At 42.0% G+C, this 20,937-nt stretch overlaps 2 protein-coding genes across 5 annotated transcripts; one reads left to right on the top strand and one right to left on the bottom strand.

The window, feature by feature from the left end:
• Positions 1-489: 489 nt before the first annotated feature.
• On the bottom strand, positions 490-3,573 carry LOC306793343 (rho-related GTP-binding protein RhoB-like). The gene has a single exon (XM_079290924.1). It carries the CDS (start codon positions 3,455-3,457, stop codon positions 2,867-2,869), a length of 591 nt encoding a protein of 196 aa, XP_079147050.1. The 5' UTR covers positions 3,458-3,573; the 3' UTR covers positions 490-2,866.
• A 578-nt stretch (positions 3,574-4,151) lies between these two features.
• Positions 4,152-19,190, top strand: pum2 (pumilio RNA-binding family member 2). Of its 4 annotated transcripts, none has more exons than XM_079290923.1 (23): positions 4,152-4,270; positions 5,770-6,118; positions 7,690-7,758; positions 8,217-8,322; positions 8,572-8,759; positions 8,849-9,021; positions 9,367-9,661; positions 9,754-9,847; positions 10,000-10,107; positions 10,265-10,404; positions 11,168-11,288; positions 11,420-11,560; positions 11,706-12,002; positions 12,100-12,324; positions 12,476-12,743; positions 12,874-13,003; positions 13,114-13,242; positions 13,382-13,519; positions 14,093-14,218; positions 14,496-14,567; positions 15,431-15,552; positions 16,025-16,217; positions 16,803-19,190. In XM_079290923.1, the coding sequence occupies exons 2-23, from the start codon at positions 5,783-5,785 to the stop codon at positions 16,932-16,934; spliced, it is 3,603 nt and encodes a 1,200-aa protein (XP_079147049.1). In that variant the 5' UTR covers positions 4,152-4,270; positions 5,770-5,782; the 3' UTR covers positions 16,935-19,190. The 4 variants fall into 4 exon arrangements, with proteins under 4 accessions (XP_079147049.1, XP_079147048.1, XP_079147047.1 ...); XM_079290922.1 differs by having other exon boundaries at positions 13,114-13,248; XM_079290921.1 differs by having other exon boundaries at positions 12,452-12,743.
• Positions 19,191-20,937: the final 1,747 nt, after the last annotated feature.

The raw sequence follows: 20,937 nt of genomic DNA, 5'->3' as shown, positions 1-20,937 counted from the left end.
ACCGCTGCAACATGCCCATACGTAAGTTGTTTGTATCCTGTCTAAATTTAGCAGATACAAAAATAGCTTGTGTGACACAAGCTCTCATCATAAAACTGTGAGAATAAGTGAGTCAGTTTGACTCTTAAAATGGACTCACCCTTTGAAATGTACAATTTGTTCTTTTCAATAATGACTATTGGCTATGTGTAATCATAAGCAGTGTTATCCAGATAATTTACTTAAGCAAAAGTAGCAATAAAACAGTATACAAATACTCCATAGCAGATACTTTTAAAAATCATTATGTAAAGTATAAAAAGGAAAATAACTCATAATACAGGAAAATAAAGCCTTAATGTAATGTCATATTGTACTTTAAAAACTGTACTTAATAAAACACTTAGTTACTTTCCACCACTGGTCATATAACCCATATTGAACTTATGGGTAAATATATCCTATTAAAAATAGAAAGAAAATCACAAATGCAATGGAAGACTCACAGAATATTGCGACAGAGTTTATATAATTGTCAATAAATATATACATAATCTTTGAGGTATGTTGAACCTTATACCAGCTGCAACACCACATTAAGTGTCTGTCTTTAATGTGAGAAAATGAGGCAAAAGCAGATACGTAGAGGTGGTGACACACAATGATTTTTTTTATTGACTTTCCCCAAACAGTACCATTTGTTTTCTTACATTCTGTATTGTTTTACCTCACAAAAAAAATGCATTGTTCCATTCAAACCTGTAAATTATGTAGTTACATTAACATCTAATACAAACAAATGTGTTTGGCACATTTTCATAATTGTCCTTCATAGTTGTATTCTTCAAAGTATAATAAAGAAAAAGATGCTCGGTCTGATCAGGGAATGATAACCTAAATCAGAGGCACATGAGGGGGGCCAGTGTGGGGAAATTAACCAGTCTAGGACAATGCATTCCTGTCCTGTAAGTCAGCAAAAAGCCCAGCAACAGAAGGCAGGGAGGAATGTGACTTTTACATCATTGTAACCAGTTGGATTTTTAAAAGATAACTCTTATTTAACTCGGATTTATTTTATGGTTATTCAATGAACCACAGCAAAATTACATGTTTAAAGAGAAATTGAAGAATAACTCGCAAAGTAAATCCACCGGGGTTTTTACCTTAGATTCCCAGTGTTGCAACACCCTCTGCAACCGATGTCCATAGCTGTCATTTGAACAAGCACTCCCACCATTGTGTATAAGACAATAGCAACACAACCCTGCTTGTGGAAACAGAGATCAAACATGAGCTCATTACACAAACATGGGAAATGAGCTCAAATACATTGATTTCTGTTGCCAACTTCAAAGCTCCAACAATATTTTTGACCAATAGTTTTTGTGTTTGTCAATAAATCATCGTTCAGCTGTTTAACATCTTCAGGAAAAAAAGAAAATCTATATTTTACAATTTACATTTATTCCTGATCTAGTATTTTAGTCAAAGGGATATCCTTTTGTTGATGTTTGTGTAAATATTAGTCAACTGTGGTTTTAATTACATAACATAAACATTTTAAATAGCCACACGTTCTCACAATCCCATTGTGTGTGCTACTGGCTCATAGAGCTCTGACACAGCCTTCTTTTCATGACACTATCTAAGAAAAAGCATTTCGCTGAGCAAAGCACTCACATGCTTAACCGTCTCACATGCTTCTCTTAGAAATATCACCACCATAACTGTAAACGAAGCAGTAGCTGAATAGAAAACAGGTCTTTGAAGTCTACGAGACTGATGAGACATGCCAGCCTTTAGAGACAGCTCGATCGGATTTAAAAGTTAAGAAACATGGTGAGATACCGCATGTGCTTCAAATGGTGAGCTGTAATGACAAAGCATCATTTGCTCGCTGTACTATTTACAGGGTACAATGTATTTTCACTGTAATTGTTTTGTAATCAATGATCAAATAGCATCTCTTTTTATGAATGTCCTCCTAAATTGAGTCATTGTAGCCACCAGCAAAGCGTACCATTTGGGGTAGATGCATGTTTAGCAAACTAGTAATTTTACAGTTAACAAAACATCTATATAAAAACTTGCTAAACCATAGTGTCAAATGTATCTCAGACCTACAATGGTATTTGGGCTGTTGCAAAAAATTATAAAAATACTAGCATCAGGCTATAGACATGTAATACCGTGGAGTCCAAAACATACTTTTCGGATGTGGTTCCAACTGACACCTGATTTGTTTAACTGTAAACTGAAGCTATGTCTTTATTCGTGGGTAAAACATCAGAAGAAACGCAATAGAACACTGTTGCACTGATTTGAACTAAGGGTTAGAAAGTTCAAAACTTTCTGTGAATTGCTGTAGTGTCAAACAGTAATTCTGCTGTGCAATTTCACAAACTAAATATTCATTGTTACAATACAAAGTGGACATAAACGAGTGCAATATTTGCTTATTACAAAGTAGGCTGAAACCTCTGCAGTAAGGAAGTGGCCTATGCAAACACTTGAAACACAAAAAGTGAGCAATTTAAACCGAGGCTCAAAAGCAGGCCTTGAGAAAGGACATGTCCACATTAGACAGGGGGAAATAAGGCATCCGCTGACATGAAGTTTGTCCTTTTTACCCCGCCACCTGTCATACTGGGATCATGTGACCCACAAAGAACATGCTTTAATCTGTGCATTTCTCACACATATATTTTAGATTATCACAGAGTGTGTTAAAAACAACTTCGTTGTCGTCATTCGTTTTGGCTGAACCAAGGTCGTCTGATTACAAGGGCGTAACCAAACCATGGCCCCTGCCCGTACATGTTCAGACACGGATCCCAGCGGTGGAAGAGTCTTGTCTGCGCGTCACAGTTCTCCAGACAGCGTCGATTCACATCAAAACACAGCATTTGAGACAACTTTCTGATGGTATTTTCCGTTTTTGTAAAGATGCCCGTGTTGCAGTTTCGAATACCTCCCAGATCCCCTCCTTGGTTTTGGCAGCGCACTCCAAATAGTCATATGCGCCAATGCGCGTGGCCATGGCCCGGCCGTCCTCTGCCCTCACTGGCTCCAGCTTCAACCGGGACAGCTCGTTCTTTACGTTCTCGTCGTTGCGGAGATCCTTCTTGTTGGCCACTAATATAATGGGTACATTGGGACAAAAATGTTTGACTTCGGGGACCCACTTTTCGGGGATGTTTTCCAACGAGTCCGGGCTGTCCACGGAGAAGCACATCAGAATGACATCAGTGTCCGGATAGGAGAGGGGCCGCAGCCGGTCGTAGTCCTCCTGCCCAGCGGTGTCCCACAAAGCGAGCTGGACTTGCTTGTTGTCCACCTCGATGTCCGCCACGTATGTCTCAAACACAGTCGGAACATACACCTCGGGAAACTCGTCTTTGCTGAATACGATCAATAGACATGTTTTCCCACACGCGCCGTCCCCCACCACGACTAGTTTCTTCCGGATGTCTGCCATTACTGCCTTTCTTTCTCGCTTGAATGTGGCATCCAAAAACACAGACACTCTCGGGCCGTCCACTCCCTCTGCTGTTAAACTCTAAATGAGACGTGTCCCATAAGCCGCTCCCGTCTAGCAACTCCAGAACATTTACCAGCAACCACTGCAATCTCTTTATAAAGCATAGGGTGGTTTCCTAAATTTAGCAATCCAATCGGAAATAAGGAGGTGAGATCACAGTTTGAAAAGGAAGAGGTGATTGGATCTCATCGAGTTTCCTTATGTAGAGGAGGGTCATGAACCACGAGGACCCAGCCGATCCGGGATCTGCCAAAATCAAGCAAGTCTAACTGCATGATGATGTTTTGTTTCGTCTCGTGGCTTCTCTAACAAAATGATTTCCCATATTTGAAATATCGTTTTAACTGTTAATACTCGTAATTGTCCATTGAATTAACTAGTATCCAATAATCTTTCATTCACTAAGACTTGATATCCAGCAGCAATATGAGCGCCTTTTAGGGGAAATGCTTATTCTTAAAATATTATATGACAGGTTGCAAAGCACACACACCTAGGCGTAACATTTATACTACCTTTACATGATGTACAAGGGGGAACATGTTGGGAGGCAAATTTACATTGATTGTTATACGCATGTCTACGTAGTTCACGCTATTTACAGGGAGGGGGCACTAGCGTAGGCAAACTCTTAGCTTTGACTATCAAGCGAGCCTTGCTAAATCACCGCTCTCTCCAAGGAAACAAAACAATATAGAATTGGGTTGACGGCGTGCAACAAGCATAGACCCTCTCTCGAAACGACAACGCGTAAGTATAGAATCTTTGTTTGTTCACATCGAAAGCAAAAGCTTTGCAAAGCGATTGATTTAAACGCAACTGCCGTGGTGTGAGTGTGTCCCCTTTTGTTTAGCGGTTAAGGCCCCTCTGTTTGGGACTTGAAGGGGGGCCATGTTGTTTAGCCACTGAGTGTTTGGTTGATGTTTTAGCTCACACACCAACTTGTAAATTAGCGTGTGCTAGCTCTTGCATTGGCCATTTGGGTTTATTTGGCTCGTTGCAGCCAATCAATGTGGTGTTTCGAGCCGAGAAAATTGCATGTTTTTCGTCAAACACACGGGCACAATAGCTTACTGTAATGCAATGGCAAATTCACGAATTTAACTTCGATGTCTAATGTCGAAAACCAATAATAAACAGAGCAGGCCCGCTGTGGTTAGCGTTAGCTTGTTAGCAAAGGAGGTTGCTAATGCTCGCTAGTTAAGTAGCATTAGCTAACAATAAACATGGTCAATATCGGCTAGTGTCAACAAAGGATTGCACAAGAATGACGAAGCAACAATATACAACACGGGCACAAGCTTCTAACCATTAGCCCTTTTTAAACCATTATTTACGTAAAAGCCGTAATTTAGCTTGCTTATTAGCAGCGGACTCTCTGGCTAGGTTAGCTACGTTAGCTAGCCAGCTTGCTGAAAGGCTTGCACATCGGTCTGCCATAATGACCAGTAATGTTGGCTATTTCGCTGTAGCTAGTTATTTATTTTTAAAAGCCAGCGACAGCTCTCGTTGTGGCAAAAAAATCAGCAGTGTTATGTGATAGCCGCGCCCGTATTTTAATCATTAGTAACGTTAATGGTAGCGTTGCGTTAGCCACGACCACGAGCTAATACTAAGCTAACGACAATGTTACCTAGCGTTAGCATTTTGGGTCTTGCAAGCCATCATCATGCCTGTAACGCACCTGATTTGTTCTTGTATTGCTCATTCATAAACGAGAGAACCGCCTAATTTGACTTCACCGTTGACATTAATATCTTCCGTGTCGGACAAGCTATGTAATTAACGTTACATTTGGATATTCAGGGCGACATTCATGCTAACTAACATTTAAATCTTCAACCGTAGAACAGTCATAACGTGAAGTCAGCAATACGGGAAATTAGTTATGTCTCGGCCAAAAAACTAAGTTGGACCTGTTATTCATGTAGTATTCTTTTGGGGGCATAAGTGTAGTTCAAAAATTTTGGTTTGTCTCAAGACTCGCATAATGGACACATGTTGTGACTTACAGCTTTCATAACTCCATAGCCTACCAGAATACAGTCACCTAACTGTCATGTTAAAATGGGGGGGCCTCATTGACTTTATTCGGATATAAAAAGTAATTTTAGCCATATTTCTGAATTATTTGTGTCAGGCAAATGCTCTGGTAGACTAAAGTCAATCAATGCAAGACATCACAAAGGGCCAACGTAAAAACACTGCATATTCTTGTCAACATAATACTTGTATGTTGTTTTGTACAGGCTTTCCCGTGGAATGAGCGTTCCATGCAGCATCCTAGGTATGAATGACGTGGCCTGGCAGGAGACAAGAGGTGGGATGCTGCATGCAAATGGTGCTCCTGAGACTGTAGGTGTCAGAGTTCATGTTGGGGGAGCTGGACAGGCTTCTGGAGTCCCACATTTACAGGGCATGGACCGGGTTGTTAACAGTCCCACCGCCCCAGGTACCCCGCAGCCTCCACTGAGTGGACGATCTCAGGATGATGCCACAGTCGGATACTTCTTTCAGAGGCAGCCCGGAGAGCAGCTTGGAGGTTGCACACCCAGCAAACACCGCTGGCCAACTGGTGATGCCAATCATGTTGATCAGGTAAAAGGGTCTTCAGTCATTGTGATGTTATTTAATCTAATGCGGGTTAGAGGGACAGACGGCAGCATTTTGTATCGGCTAAAGATACAAATTTCATGTGCAAACCAAACAATACAACTCTGTTAGTCACATGTGACACTAGGTAATTTATTCCACTCGATTCTTCCAGGAGTGTTTTAACGTTGGAGCACATGAAAAATGTCACTGGCTTTAGTTGGTAGACTAATACTGTTGTGCCGCAAACCAATAATTTTACTGAAAATGTCTGTAAATATAATGACAACTTCAATTTCGTAGTAATTATTTAAAAACGGGGACTCATTTGAAGTAACGATATAGGTTGGTGAACATTTGCATTTTTTTGTATATCCAGTTTTAATCTGGACAAATAATTTAACTTCATTGAGTAAACAAAATAGAAAAGGTCCTCATCACAGCTATATTTTTGTCACACTGATGCCCAGCGGTTGTTCTACTGTAACCGAATAGACATCACCCCAACAGCGAATTCGTTGACTCCAGTAATTCATTTCAATTTAAATCTGATAATCTGCAGCACAATTGTTACACAAACGGGACTTCTTGGATTGACTTGATCTTCTTACTGGTGTCTGAAGTGACACACCCACCTCACCCAACTAGTGGTGCAACGGATCATAAAACTCACGGTTCGGATTGGATCAAAAATCGAATTGGCACAAAAGAAAAAAGGAGCAAATGTAACTTTTACAGTTCCCTGTTTTTTTTTGCAGCTGATGCTAATTGCAGATAATTGATGATCCATCTTGGCAGATAGAGATCCCTTTGTTTGATTATAGCAGCTGGTCTACAAGGCTCCAGGCTTTTTTGCCACCGTCCCAAACATCATTTCAAACACTCAAGTCAATGTAAACCATCAAAAATGTGTACATACATGCATCCATCCATTGGATTGGGCCTGGGGTTATTGCTCATCCTGATAAAGTTATTATAGGGCCACCTTCTTTCTCTTTGTTTGTGTGTTGTTTTACAGCAGATTCTATCGGGGTTAATGTTGCATTACTGCATTAAAAAAATATTGGGTGAAAAGAAATTTGGTGCAGCAACTCTGTTTTGTCCTTCGTCTAATGTTATAGCGCTATGATTCTAATCTTGCATGCGTTTGTAATCTTCAAGGACTCGTACATTGTATGAAATTACTTCTCGACACAGTTGTGCTTTGGTGATTATAACTTATGAATAGCTAATCAGGATTACACATGTAGAATTACACATTTCAAAGCATGAGTTTCTTACTCTTTTCTGGTGTTTTTTTGTTTGTACGTTGTGTTGTCTATTTATTTAAATACTTCATGTTGAAAAAAGCTTTTGTGGGCTGAAGGGCCTCTTGAAATGATATGAGGCCATGTTTTGTAGTTTATTCGTTTCACAGAACCAAAGTATTTTCTGGGTAAAATTGATCAGAAATCAAAGTACTGCTCAGGTTAGTTTGTTCTGCTCTGCAGTGTGTGGAACAATTGTAATATCCGTTAAGGTCTCTATTTTGTGGCCGTCCATTTCGTGCTGTAAGATTTGTTTTTCTTTTGCCTCAGGTCCGTGCTGCGGATGAAATGAACTATGGCTTTCAAGCTCTTGCTTTGGAGTCCAGGGGCATGGGAGAGGTAAGAGGGTTTTGGTCCTAACATTAGTCTTTTTTTCCATTACAGCATAGCAATACATCAAAATAAATATTTATATGGAAAAAAAACCCAGTGTATAGGCTTAAAATATACAGTGCAGAGGTGAGTGAATTAATTTCATGATGTAACTACACTAACTCTGCACTGCAGTAGTTGAAATTATTCGGGATAAAAATGCAATAATGTGTTCTCCATGAAGGAGCAAATGACAATCTTTACAGCCTCTTCAAGTCCATAGGGATGTGTTCATACTCGCAGGTCTTTGCTGAGGTATGACTACGTCAGAAAGGGTTAAGATGACCAACACTACAGTAAAAAAAAAAAAAAAAAAAAAAAAAAAATATTTAAACTTGATTAGTGGATAGGTTACAGTTTTCATCACATTTTTAATAACCTACAATGCAAAAGTATCTTACGAAAGATGTACACTTTGTGTTTAGCTTCTGCCGGCAAAAAAGCTCTGGGATTCTGATGAGCTGGCCAAGGATGGAAGGAAAGGCATGCTTCTTGGAGAGGAGTGGAGGGACAATGCGTGGGGATCATCTCGTGAGTGGCTCCTATATCTCTAGACATTGTATTCTCACTTTTCTTACTTCAAGATGAAGAATTCATTATTGGATCTGCTCGTATGGAATTTATTCCAAATCAAATGACGTATTTGTAAATGGCGTCATGCCTAATCCTAATGACTGTGATTTTCATTGTTTCCTTAATCTTAATCTGACTGGATGTTTACCCAGCGATGGTTTATGTGCGCATCTATTCCGATGTTTGATCACGCCTTTTTATATTCAGATCATTCAGTGTCTCAGCCAATCATGGTGCAGCGGCGACCAGGCCAGAGCTTCCATGGGAACGGTGATGCCAACTCTGTGCTTTCACCTCGCTCAGAAGGTGGAGGTCTGGGGGTGAGCATGGTGGAGTACGTCCTCAGCTCCTCTCCTGGTGACAAGATGGATGGTCGCTACAGGAACGGTGGCTATGTAAGTTGAGCTTCTGTCTCACCTCTCGAACACTTATTCTAAAGGGTGGCACGTAGTCTTGCCTCATCTTTTTTTTTAAATGTATACAGGGTGGAGGAGATGTTGACCAAGATGGGAGAGAGAAGATTGATGTCCAAGAGAAAGTCTCCCCCTATGAAGAGGACAAGAGCCCAGAGATGAAGGTTGGAGATGAGAATGATCCTGCTAAAGCCAACGGAAGAGGTCTACTTAACGGCATGGACCGGGACTGCAAAGACTTCAAGTATGTGTTCCTTTTACAGTTGCGTAAGGTGAACGGCAACCTATTGTTTGGCTCTTTATAAATATGGTGATTTTAAAATTCAGACTTTGAACTGTATCTTCGAACCATCATCTGCAGCCCTTGTTTTCGAAAATCCTCCCCATTTCATAATGCCCAAGGCTATTTTAAAGGTGGTCTTCTAATGTTTTGGCAAATTTGAGCATTGCAACGAAGCATAAACATACTCAAATTGTCAAAATAAGTGAGTGTCAATGTTAGGCCTATAGTCTCGTTAACGTTGCTTGGCTTCTTGTCCGAGGCAAACTCTTGTCCTAAAGTGACACATGCGCTTCTTTACTCTCCCAGTCCGACCCCAGGGAGCCGCCAAGCTTCCCCCACTGAGGCGGTGGAGAGAATGGGTCCCGGCCCCTCAGCTTTGGAGATGATGGGACAGCACCACCCTCATGCCTTCCAGCAACACAACCCCGCCCAAAACAAGGGCCCCGAGGACTTCCAGAGCCAGGAGGCCCAGAACATGGGAGGCATGGAGCAACAAGCCGGCGTCGAGTCCCTCCAGTTTGACTACGCCGGTAACCAGATTCAGGTGGACTCTTCAGGGACTCCAATGGGATTGTTTGACTACAACTCACAGCAGCAGCAGGTTGGTTGACAAACAAAACGCATCTTTCAAGAGATCTATATGTGAGCTTGCTCAGCAGATTGTGATATTTGTTTTATTTTTCCTCCCCCCAGTTGTTCCAGAGATCTAATGCCCTGGCTGTTCAACAGCTCACTGCAGCTCAGCAGCAACAATATGCCCTGGCTGCAGCCCAGCAGCAGCATCTCGGTAAATGAGGCTGTTTGTCTTACTATTGGTGTTGTACACTGTGCCGCGTGATATAGTTGAACTGCTTTTTGTCTATGGAGACCTAGTTTTTTCAGTTGTAAGTTATTTGATATGGAGAAATGAATGGCATTGCTGTTCCTCTTATTACCCAGCTGGCCTTGGTCCTGCCTTTGTGCCAAACCCTTACATCATTAATGCTGGCCCCCCTGGTACGGATCCCTACACTGCCGCTGGGCTGGCCGCAGCAGCCTCTCTTGCAGGTGATCATACAGCACTTTTTTTTTTTATCCCTTATGTTCTTGCCAGTTAAAGCTGTAGATGTATTTTTTTATACACAATGCTGTTGTGCCAAGTTCAGAGAAAAGTTTCTATTCAGTTGTATAGGATGTGTATGAAACGTCTGACTGTCTTCCACAGGTCCCACAGTGGTTCCACCACAGTACTATGGGGTTCCTTGGGGTGTGTATCCGGCCAACCTTTTCCAGCAACAGGCTGCGTCAGCTGCCAATCACTCAGCTAATCAGCAAGCATCCAACCAGGGGCCAGGCCAACAACAGGTAGGAAGTGTTGTGCTTTTGGTCTGAGATGTTTCATGAAGGTGGCTTCGAAAAGCCGGCTCATTGTGAAAAGGCTGTCATGAACACAACTAAAAACTGATGTTAATGGCCACAGAGCTGTATATACTGAGTAAAATATTACAGTGCAAACCACATTAAATACCTTCATGCTGGCTGGCTGGCCCTCTTATGTTTTCGTAGACCAATTTGTTTTGGGATTGTGTCTTGTTTAAGTGACAACAAACTATGAAAATCCTATTTACTACGAATCTACAGCCACGTGCCGGCCAAGCTTACTTGACTTTAACTGAAGTGCATTCAAAAGCACATCTGTTGCTTGAAATGTAAGTACACAAGTGCAGTTCCTGTCAATTTGCAGTACATGTGAGACACATTACATTTTGACACGATATTAACAGAACAATGGTAAAGAGGAACTATGGCGTACACACGGTTACTGTCTGTCGGATTGATTGTGACGCTGTGTAAACCTGAGGTAAATCTTGGCCAGAGAACTAGCTGGACCAGGCGTATTTAAACCTGCCATAAGAAAAACGTTCTCTGAAAATAGGCCTGATTTTAATACATTTAATTAAAAAAAAATGTTCTCAATTGCATCATAGATGAGATAACAATGCCACAAAGTAAAAATAGTGAAACTGAAAATATTTAATGAAATATAGAAATACATCGTCCTCGGGCACTTGTAATGCAGTACTCTGGCAGCCTCTGGGTGTGACAGTATCCTTATCGTCTTCTCCAGGTGATGCGCACAGGAAACAACCAGCGGCCTCTTACACCTGGGCAAGGCCAACAGAGTCAGCAGGAATCTCTAGCAGCAGCAGCAGCTGCAAACCCTGCATTGGCATACGCAGGGATGTCTGGTTAGTAGACTACCTCGTGCAACTACCCTATAGCCAAACACGCTTATCTTCACTGCTTGATGTTGTCTTTATAAATGTTATGTACATAGTAATCTATCGTTTCTCACCGCTTATTTTGTTCGTCTTTTCAGGTTATCAGGTGTTAGCCCCTGCAGCCTACTATGACCAGAATGGGGCCTTGGTGATGGGCCCCGGTGCCCGAGCTGGTCTGGGTGGGCCAGTCCGTCTAGTCCAGACCCCTCTCCTCATCAACCCTGCAGCAGCACAAGCTGGTTAGTACGAGTCCACTAGTCTGTATCATTTCCAACATGTGGATCCACTCTGTACTTACTTAGTACCACTCAGGGTCTTTCTCACCTCTGCTCCCCTTTCCCCCCCCCCTCCCACTCTCCTCCCTCGCCCCCTTCCCACCAGCAGCTGCGGTGTCAGCATCTGGCTCCGGTAACATGTCTGGTCCAGGCAACGGTCTATACCGCTCAATGCCTCAACCTCAGCAGCAGCCTCAGCAGCAGCAGGCTCCTCCACCCAGCAGCGGCCTGCCCTCCAGCTCATTTTACGGCTCTGGAACGGTTCCCAACACTTCTCAGAGCAGCTCCCTTTTCTCACACACCTCTGCTGCGCCGCCACCACAGACCTCCTCCATGGGCTTCAGCAGTGCCGCCGGGTCCCTCGGCGTCGGCCTGGGCTCTGCTCTCGGAGGCTTCGGCTCTTCTGGTCAGTGACTTTGGCTACAAGATGCATGTGGATGAACAGAACTTTACTGCTCGAGGTCTTGTTTTTCGCAACTGGTTCTCTATTGTTTTTCTTGCAGTGTCCAGCTCTACCAGTAGCAGTGTATCTCGCAGGGACTCCCTGCTGGCAAGCGCCGATCTATACAAACGCGGCGGCAGCAGTTTAACTCCCATCGGCCAGCCCTTCTACAACAGCCTGGGCTACTCTTCACCCAGCCCCATTGGCCTCACACCGGGTCACTCCCCACTTACTCCTCCACCTTCTCTGCCCTCCTCTCATGGATCCTCTTCCAGCCTTCACCTAGGTAGGCCTCATATCCTCGTATAGTTGATTTAAAGCGGATCATTTTTTCAGAAATTTGTCCTCCGTCTCAAGGCGTTCTGTTTCACATGCATAAGGATCATGTGCTACTGACACTCCCACTACAACAGTGTCCGGTTATTCTCTAATCCTAGGTGGCCTGACAAATGGCAGCGGGCGTTACATTTCTGCCGCGCCCGGAGCTGAGGCGAAGTACCGGAGCACCGGGGGGACGTCCAGTCTTTTCAATTCCAGCAGCCAGCTGTTCCCTCCGTCTCGGCCTCGCTACAGTCGTTCTGATGTTATGCCGTCCGGACGCAGCCGCCTACTGGAAGACTTTAGGAACAACCGCTTCCCGAACCTGCAGCTCCGTGACCTGCCCGGCCACATGGTGGAGTTCTCTCAAGACCAGCATGGATCCAGGTGGCTAACAAATGCTTTTTTTCTTCTTTTTTTTTTTTTTTTAACTGTAAACCTAAGGGAGTGCATTTGTGTACCAAAATCTGCTGAATTTCTTTTCATCTCTACTCTGTTTTCAATCGTCTCTGTCTAGATTTATCCAGCAGAAGCTAGAGAGGGCCACTCCAGCTGAGAGGCAGATGGTGTTTGGAGAGATTCTGCAAGCAGCATACCAACTGATGACTGATGTATTTGGGAACTATGTCATCCAGAAGTTCTTTGAGGTTGGGACAGTTTATCTAGGTGTCATTTCAGTAAAACCCATATTGATGTAGTAACATTACAGAGTTTTGTAGCATGCGTGCAGTAGAGTTTGTGTGTTTTTGTGCTGCAGTTTGGAAGCGCAGACCAGAAGCTGGCTTTGGCGACACGTATCCGTGGACACGTCCTTCCCCTGGCTCTGCAGATGTATGGCTGTCGGGTCATTCAGAAAGCCCTGGAGTCCATTTCCTCAGACCAGCAGGTAATTGTAAGTGAGATTATACTTCTCTATGATGTTTTTGCTGACCTTGTTTTTCTTTCATTTCTGTTTTTTCTTCATCAGTCAACACGGTGACGCCTGTTTAAAATTATGCCCTCGTTCCCTTTTATCTTCACTCCAGAGCGACATTGTCCGTGAGCTGGATGGTCACGTGTTGAAGTGTGTCAAGGACCAAAATGGCAACCATGTGGTGCAGAAGTGTATCGAGTGTGTCCAGCCTCAGGCCCTGCAGTTCATTATTGATGCCTTCCAGGGACAGGTGGGTTTATTATCAAAAGCAAAGGCTCAGCTGACAGTCATTCCCCTTTTTTATAATCTGGAGATGTGAGTGTAAAATGTTTAGAATGCCTGCATATGAATCCCATTTGTTTTTATCAATGGCATTGTTAATATAAAGAGAGAAACGTCAGTGATGACTTGAAGTGACTACAGAGTAGAGAATCAAACAAACATTACATGTATGCATACATCACGTGAACATTAAACATGGCACATTTGTTTTTAATAAATTGATGAACCTATGTATGTGGCATCTTTGAAAATGCCAATCCATCGATAAAATGTACTGTTTGTTACTCAGGAAAATCTAAAGTCACTGCGTTTTATTCTGAACAATCACCCTCTGCTAAGAATAAAACCTCTGAATGAGTTTCTTTTATGTATAACGCTGTGACGGTGCACACAGTTAAGATCAGCTCTCACTGATCAAACCTAATTCCTATAATATGCCAATATCTGAGTGAGTAGGATCGCTGTGCAGCTATAGAACTTAGTTTAGTTTATAGTCATTAGTTTTCTTTAATAGGCGGCGTATGTTTGCTTTCTCTTCCAGGTGTTTGTGCTCTCCACACACCCCTATGGCTGCAGAGTTATCCAAAGGATTTTGGAGCACTGCACCCAGGAGCAGACTCTGCCCATCCTGGAAGAGCTGCATCAGCACTCTGAACAGCTGGGCCAGGTGAGCACATCTGTCTTCATTTCTAAGCCCTCATTGTTTGCAGACGTTTGCTTGTTAGATGTGACGGATCATTGTTGGGACGACTGCTCGTCACGTGTATTTGCACGTCTCCATGTATGAGCATTTCATATTTTCAGCTCGTCATTATTCCTGTGTAGCTGTGGTCTGCTAAGTGTAAAGTGATAAGGACGAATGTATTTGTACTGTTGGCTGTCATTGCATCTGACGTATGTGATTCTCTAAACATCCACCCTGCCCCTTCACTTATTCCATCTAGAAATATCAAGGCGTATCATTGGAGATGACACCCAAAACGTATTATACAGTGTCCCGCGATGCACTGTTCAAGGTCAGAGCACTTTGCCTCTCTCTCGCGGATGTCGCTGTCCTCCCTTCCTCTTTCCCCTTTTTATCTTTTCTTGTGTGAAGACTCTAATTTTAACCTGTAAATAGTTCTCCAACTACCGGCCTTCTCCTAACCCTCTGAGCCGCCTTTTTCTCGTCGTTTTATCCCCCCCCCATCTTGCTTTATGCCACAGAGGCTTCACTGATGATCCCTCTCTTTAGCCCAAAGCATCTCCTGGTCAATCTGTTTCTCTGGTTTCGGCTACTTAATTTCACAGTAATTGTTTGATGGGAGCTTCCAGAGAGTTTAAACTTCAGTGTTCAGAAGTAGTGCTGAAGACTTGAGTTCATCTTGAGTTCTTAAATAGACCTCAAGTCCAAAATAATGCAGCTTCTTGTTAAAAACAGATTGACAGGAAATGGATTTGAAGGCAAATACTACCAAATGAATGGTGGAGGTTACATTACCTACACAACCAATTACTACTTTCAACAAGATGCATTCAGAGTGGTGTCATTTGTTGCTTGGTCAGGTGAGTTTTACACCCATAATGGTCTATCACCCATTTCTGAAGGGGCAACGATGCTGTTGGTTCTGCTGTCTGTCTGTTCAGCAACACTCTAAACCAGCAGCATCTGTTGTGTCTGACCTTCCGCAGTGATGACGTAAGGGTATTTGTAAGAGTGTCACTCATTCGTCTACCCATCATTGTAGAGATGCATGATTATCTCGCACCAATTACGACCAAGAGTAGTGCATGAGCATCAGTCTGAGTAAAGGGTGTCGCACGGATCCGTTTTTGTGGTTGGTCAATATTTGAAATGTCTTTTTTTACCTCGAGCTCACACCTGCACTGCCTCCTACAGGATCAGTACGGTAACTACGTCATTCAACACGTTTTGGAGCACGGCAGGCCAGAAGATAAGAGCAAGATAGTGGCAGAGGTTCGTGGGAAGGTTCTTGTCCTCAGCCAACACAAATTCGCAAGGTAAGTCGACCGCAGCAATTTACAAACCACTACATGGTTCGATTCAAGCGCAGCCACCAAGTCGATATCCAAATCATTTTGTTGTCGTCATTAAGGGAAGATTAATGTAGCTTTGATTTGTTAAATCTGCTCAAATATGCTATAAAACTGAGACATCATTTTAACAGTGCTGCACGAAACGCTAACATTCACTGATCATGTTGATGTGCTTGGTTTGTACTTTTTTTTTTTTGCCCTAGTGCACCCTTAACGTACAGACAGGCATGCTTATGTTGATCCAAAGCACTACCTGGAAAGACACACTTTAGAAAAAGTAGTGCCTCTCTCCCTGACTCATCAAAGGGATGAATAGTGACCTCTATAAAGCTTGATTCCATCCACACAGACGTCAGAAAGGTCTGTGAGCTGTGACTCCTTCAGCTCCGTTCTGAATTGATAATTGAAGCTTTCCTCGCTCTCTCTCGTCCCTCAGTAATGTTGTGGAGAAGTGTGTGATCCACTCTTCGCGTGCAGAGAGGGCCCTGCTGATAGACGAAGTGTGCTGCCAGAAAGACGGGCCCCACAGCGCCCTGTACACCATGATGAAGGACCAGTACGCCAACTACGTAGTTCAGAGAATGATCGACATGGCAGAACCGGCTCAGCGCAAAATCATCATGCACAAGGTTGGTGATCTACTAACTCTGTGTGATCATGCAGATGTGGAATGACGGGGCTGTTTACATCAAAAGGGAAGCACTTACTCTCGTTCCTCGTTAAATACAGTGAACCAATACAATGATTTAAATCGCTCACATTAAAACATCAATGACTTGTGATTTTTTTACTTCAAACTAACTTGAGTGTCTGAGCCAGTTGTGGGAAAAATATTTTGTCTTCTCCCCAAACTTCAATATAGAAGATGGACATGTCTTTATATTTGGCTTTTAATGTTGGACCACATTGATTTTAATCTAGGGAAATGAACAATTAATGTATAATTTATTATTCTGCAAATAATTTTTTTCATTAGTCAATTAAATGTAAGAAATCTGAGAAAATGCCTGTCAATCAACGGTCCAAAACATTGAATATGCTGTTGTGAAGTACCAACATTTTCTAACCTGGAACCAGTGAATCTTTAGTGTTTTTGCTTCAGAAATCCCTTGACTTGATGAATGGCGTTGTTGTTTATCAGCTAATTGATTGGTAAACAAATCCTTTCAGCTCTGCTCTGAATCTGCTGACCTTTGCCCTCTCTCCCTTCTCAGATCCGTCCTCACATTGCCACTCTCCGTAAGTACACCTACGGCAAGCACATTCTGGCCAAGCTGGAGAAGTACTACATGAAGAGCGGATCTGAACTGGGTCCCATCGGTGGCCCCACGAACGGCCTCATGTAGTCCCGTCGACATCCTGGGTTCCCTGAAGAAGTGGAGGAGGAGGAGCCTCGAACCCCCCCTGTTCTGTGAGAGATGCTCCTTAGACATAGGGGTTAGCCTTTGACACCCTCTGTTATCCCATTTTGAGGGAATTACCAAAAAAAAAAGACAAGTCAACTTCACCTAAGAACGCTGTGACAACTGACCCCTGCCGCCCCGCCACCCCTGGCGCAGGTCCCCAGTGTGGCCCCCAGGGGACGCACAGTCAGCAGGCAGATTTTATTTTTATTTTTTCCCTGGGTAAAGCACAAGCCCATTGTTCATGATGTATTTGACTGGTTTTCATATTATCTTGTACATTTAGTTTTTTACCTTGTAAATTCTCTGTAGAAAAAAAATAATAATTATACACATTGCTGAAATTTCCAATTCCTACAATTAACACCAGCAAGTGATTTTCTAAGGTTAAACTGAGTGATCCTTTTAAATAACCAGACTTACACTAAACGTGTTTCCCATGCCAAAAGCAGTTGATGGATTAGTTTTTAAATAGCACTACATAGTATGGATGGATATAAGCCCCTCCGTCCACAGGTGAGTACTATGTGTCCTGTGCCACAGTCACCCAGAGGTCTTGGAAGTGACCAGTTTGCGAGCTCGGCTTAGGGGTTGGTGCTTTAGCCTAGGGTGGTGTTTTCCAGTGGTGGCTTATTCTTTTTCAGGCTAATTAGGGAGGGGGGTTTACCCAAGCGGCTTGTAGTCTTGTCTGATGTACTTTTCTGAACATTTTCGCTACTAAATATTACAGACTGACCAACCTGAACTGCTGCATCCACTGAGCCCCATTTTGAGCCGTCTGTCCCTCATCCAGGTGATCACTCGGGGGGGGTTTATGCAAAAATAACACGCTACCATTAACTTATCGAAGCAGAGCATGAGGTTTGGTTGTACAGCGGGCGTGTAACCTGGTATAATCTTAACATGAAATGACTGTAGTGGGGGGGGACTGGGGGTATGTGTTGGCATGCTGTGACAGGTTTTAATCCTTGGAATGATTTTTTTCCTTTGTCATGTTTTGTGTAACATCTTATCTGTCTTGTACTTTGAGATGAACACTGCCCTAGAAAAGGTATCTTTATGTACTGAATAATCATCTCTTGCGTAGGAGTAGTTTAACGATGTATAGCATCTTTATGTATGTGTAAATTGTTGCTTTTGGGTATAGGGGCTTGCAGCGACGATGGGACCCCCACCGCCTGAAGGCCAGAGTAGTCCGGAAAAAAAAAAAGATGTTGTGAAGTGGCGGTTTTCCCAGCTTTGTAAATCTGAGGTGACATGAACTAGAAGTAGTGGGATAAGTCGAAGAAAGGGATGCTGAAAGAACCTTCTTATTAATGGTTCTGTTCTTTTGTTTTTTACTTCTCTTTTTCATTCGGTTGGGTATGCAAGTGACCGGGCCGGTGGGGCCATCGAAAGCTAATTCAATTCACACGTAATGCTCGTAGTGATGGCTTCAGATGAATACTTGTAGAATACATGTAGTATATGTGCAGTTAATAAGTGTAAGATTATTAGTTTAATTGAAGAAAAAAAAAGTCTAGTTGTGGTGTTTTGACAGGCCTTGCTCTAAATTTGTAGTGATGCTTTTATTTCGTCTGTACAGTTGTACATTTGTAAACGTTTATGCTGTAAATGGGATGTCTTTTACACTTTTTGGGGAGAAAAAGGCAAAAATGTGCATTTTGATGTGTGTATATTCATCACTCCTTTCCCCTTGAATATAATGTATACAGTTTTATTTGATCAAGTGTTATTTTAAAGGAAGAAAAAAATCTTTATGGCTTCACAATCTGGCATGTTTTTAATCTGTTATGGGAAAGGCCAGCCTCTATTTGTACTGGAGCTGTAACATCCACTGTTGATAGTATTTCTGAAGTGTGACAGTTTAAAAAGAAGAAGAAAAAAAAAACACTCTGTACTAAAATTGAGGCTGCATTTAGTCCTCTCTGATGCCATGGAAACTTCACAGGACATGACAAGAATTATTTTTGTACAGATGAGTGCTGTATTTTGGAACAGCTTCTACCTTGTAAGCAAAAGCAATGTAAAATATTGTCAATTATATAAATATGAACATATGAGTTTTGTCACACTGTCAAAGTCATGTACATTTTCAGGTGGCCTTATGTACATTTCCAGATGTTAGATGAAGAAAACAAACTCATTTTTGGAAGCAGAATTGTGACTATGTATGATTAAACTGTTCTTCTAACATTTGACCAGCATTGTTGTGGTTTTTCTCCCGTTTGCCATCTTTTAAAAGTGTCTCTAGCTCAATTTTAATTATCAGATGTACACGCTTAACGTGATCAGTGTCCAAGATAAGGAAGCGTCACGCTCCATCTTTGAACTTGTGAAAGGTTTATTCCTCTAAATGCTACACAAGTATCCCTAGACTCTAGTAAACGGATGCAATTTCACAAGAAATGTACTAACTTTTCACAAGGAAAACTAAACTTAAAGTGTGATTAAAATGTATATACTGGCAAAATGCATGCCAAGCAAAACGTGTATACTCAAGTAGTACAATGTTTTGTTTCCATGCACCTCAGATCTGCCGTGTGCAGTCACGGGGTTTCAATTCATTGTAAAATAAATATACATATGTATCCAAATCTTGTACTCATTTTATACTACTACTGCTGCACTGAATTCCAGAGGTCAATATTGTACTTTTTTTCTCCAATTTATAGCTATAGAGTAGTTCCTAGTTAGTTTCCAAATTAAGATTTTACATACAAAACCAACTAATATCTGAAAGATATAATGTATTGTTGTAGATCAAACAACCCCCATGGTATACACATTAGTTATTTGCTCCACCTTGAGCAGTCACGACATTAGAATACCAATGCATTAATAATAACACACGCCATTCTTTATTAAACAAACGAATGAATGACTGTTCTTCAGGCGCGCCTCTGTAAACACGTCACAGTCCGGTGTTCTTAGTTTCAGTGGGCGGGGTTTGGGCAGCGCAGTGGCGGCTCCAGGTTCAACAGTTTCAACACTACGGAGTACCTGTCGCAGATTTGGACAAAATAAACTGAACACCAACTCCACGGAAAGATGAGAACGTCTTTGGCAGCTTCTTTTATTTTAGCTTTAGTGTTGATACATCCCATCAGCATGTCGGTAAGTCAGTTTCAGTCTGTTTTTAACAGTGTTGACGTCAAGTGAATCTCGTGCTTACCTTTCTCACTTCCTCAAATTAGCTGTACTGCTGTACAAAGGTGTGTTTACTTTTACGATCGTATTGTTTGTTGGGTCTTGAGTTTTATTCGAAACCTTCACATTTAAAGCTTTAAAGTGACCTTTATTTAATGTAGAATATTCGAATTTGTGCTCATTTGATTCTCTTTTATTTCAATGTTTTTTTAACATTCATTAGAGAAGTATTGGTGTGACAGGTGTCAGAGATCAAATATTGTACGCAGAGAATTGAAGATATTAATGATAAAAGCGTGTCTCTGCAGAGGGAATCACACTAAGCTTTTTATGAATTTTACAACTCTCACCGAATGGCTTTTTTGTCTCAGGAATTATTTATCTTCCTCGGGAGGAAAATGCCTCATTGGCACCGGTGGATGTATGTGAGGAGAAACACCAAAATATAAAATACACTTTACAATATACTTTACAAAGTTACCGAGATAAAAGTACATACAATCAAAAGTACAATATTTCCAATTGTGGTCAAAAAACAGTCCTGTACTCAAATCAAAAGTACAGAAGTATTTACAAGGAAAATATGCTTCAAGTATCAAAAGTAATCATGATGCATACAGTACAAGTTTCCCAATACATTGTCATGCTGTGTTGTATTTAATTCAATGATGAATGCTGATGTCTTCAAATCACTTGTTTTGTCTGACCAACAATGCAAAAACCACAGATATTCAAGTCATGATAGAAGACAGCGAAATCATCACACTGTAAGATCTGGAATCAGTTTGTGGTGTCT

This window comes from Melanostigma gelatinosum (assembly GCF_949748355.1).
Source record: "Melanostigma gelatinosum genome assembly, chromosome: 19".
NCBI lineage: Eukaryota > Metazoa > Chordata > Actinopteri > Perciformes > Zoarcidae > Melanostigma > Melanostigma gelatinosum.
The sequence above is the reverse complement of the archived record's forward strand: the minus strand, read 5'-3'. Positions and strand labels throughout refer to the sequence as shown.

Bases quoted from the DNA above. Each gene is read 5' to 3' on its own strand.
- LOC306793343 (XM_079290924.1), bottom strand. From the start codon at position 3,457: ATGGCAGACATCCGGAAGAAACTAGTCGTGGTGGGGGACGGCGCGTGT.
- pum2 (XM_079290920.1), top strand. From the start codon at position 5,783: ATGAGCGTTCCATGCAGCATCCTAGGTATGAATGACGTGGCCTGGCAG. The intron at 8,760-8,848 runs GTAAGTTGAGCT...AAATGTATACAG, and splicing joins GCTACAGGAACGGTGGCTAT to GGTGGAGGAGATGTTGACCA. The intron at 14,219-14,495 runs GTGAGCACATCT...TATTCCATCTAG, and splicing joins ACTCTGAACAGCTGGGCCAG to AAATATCAAGGCGTATCATT.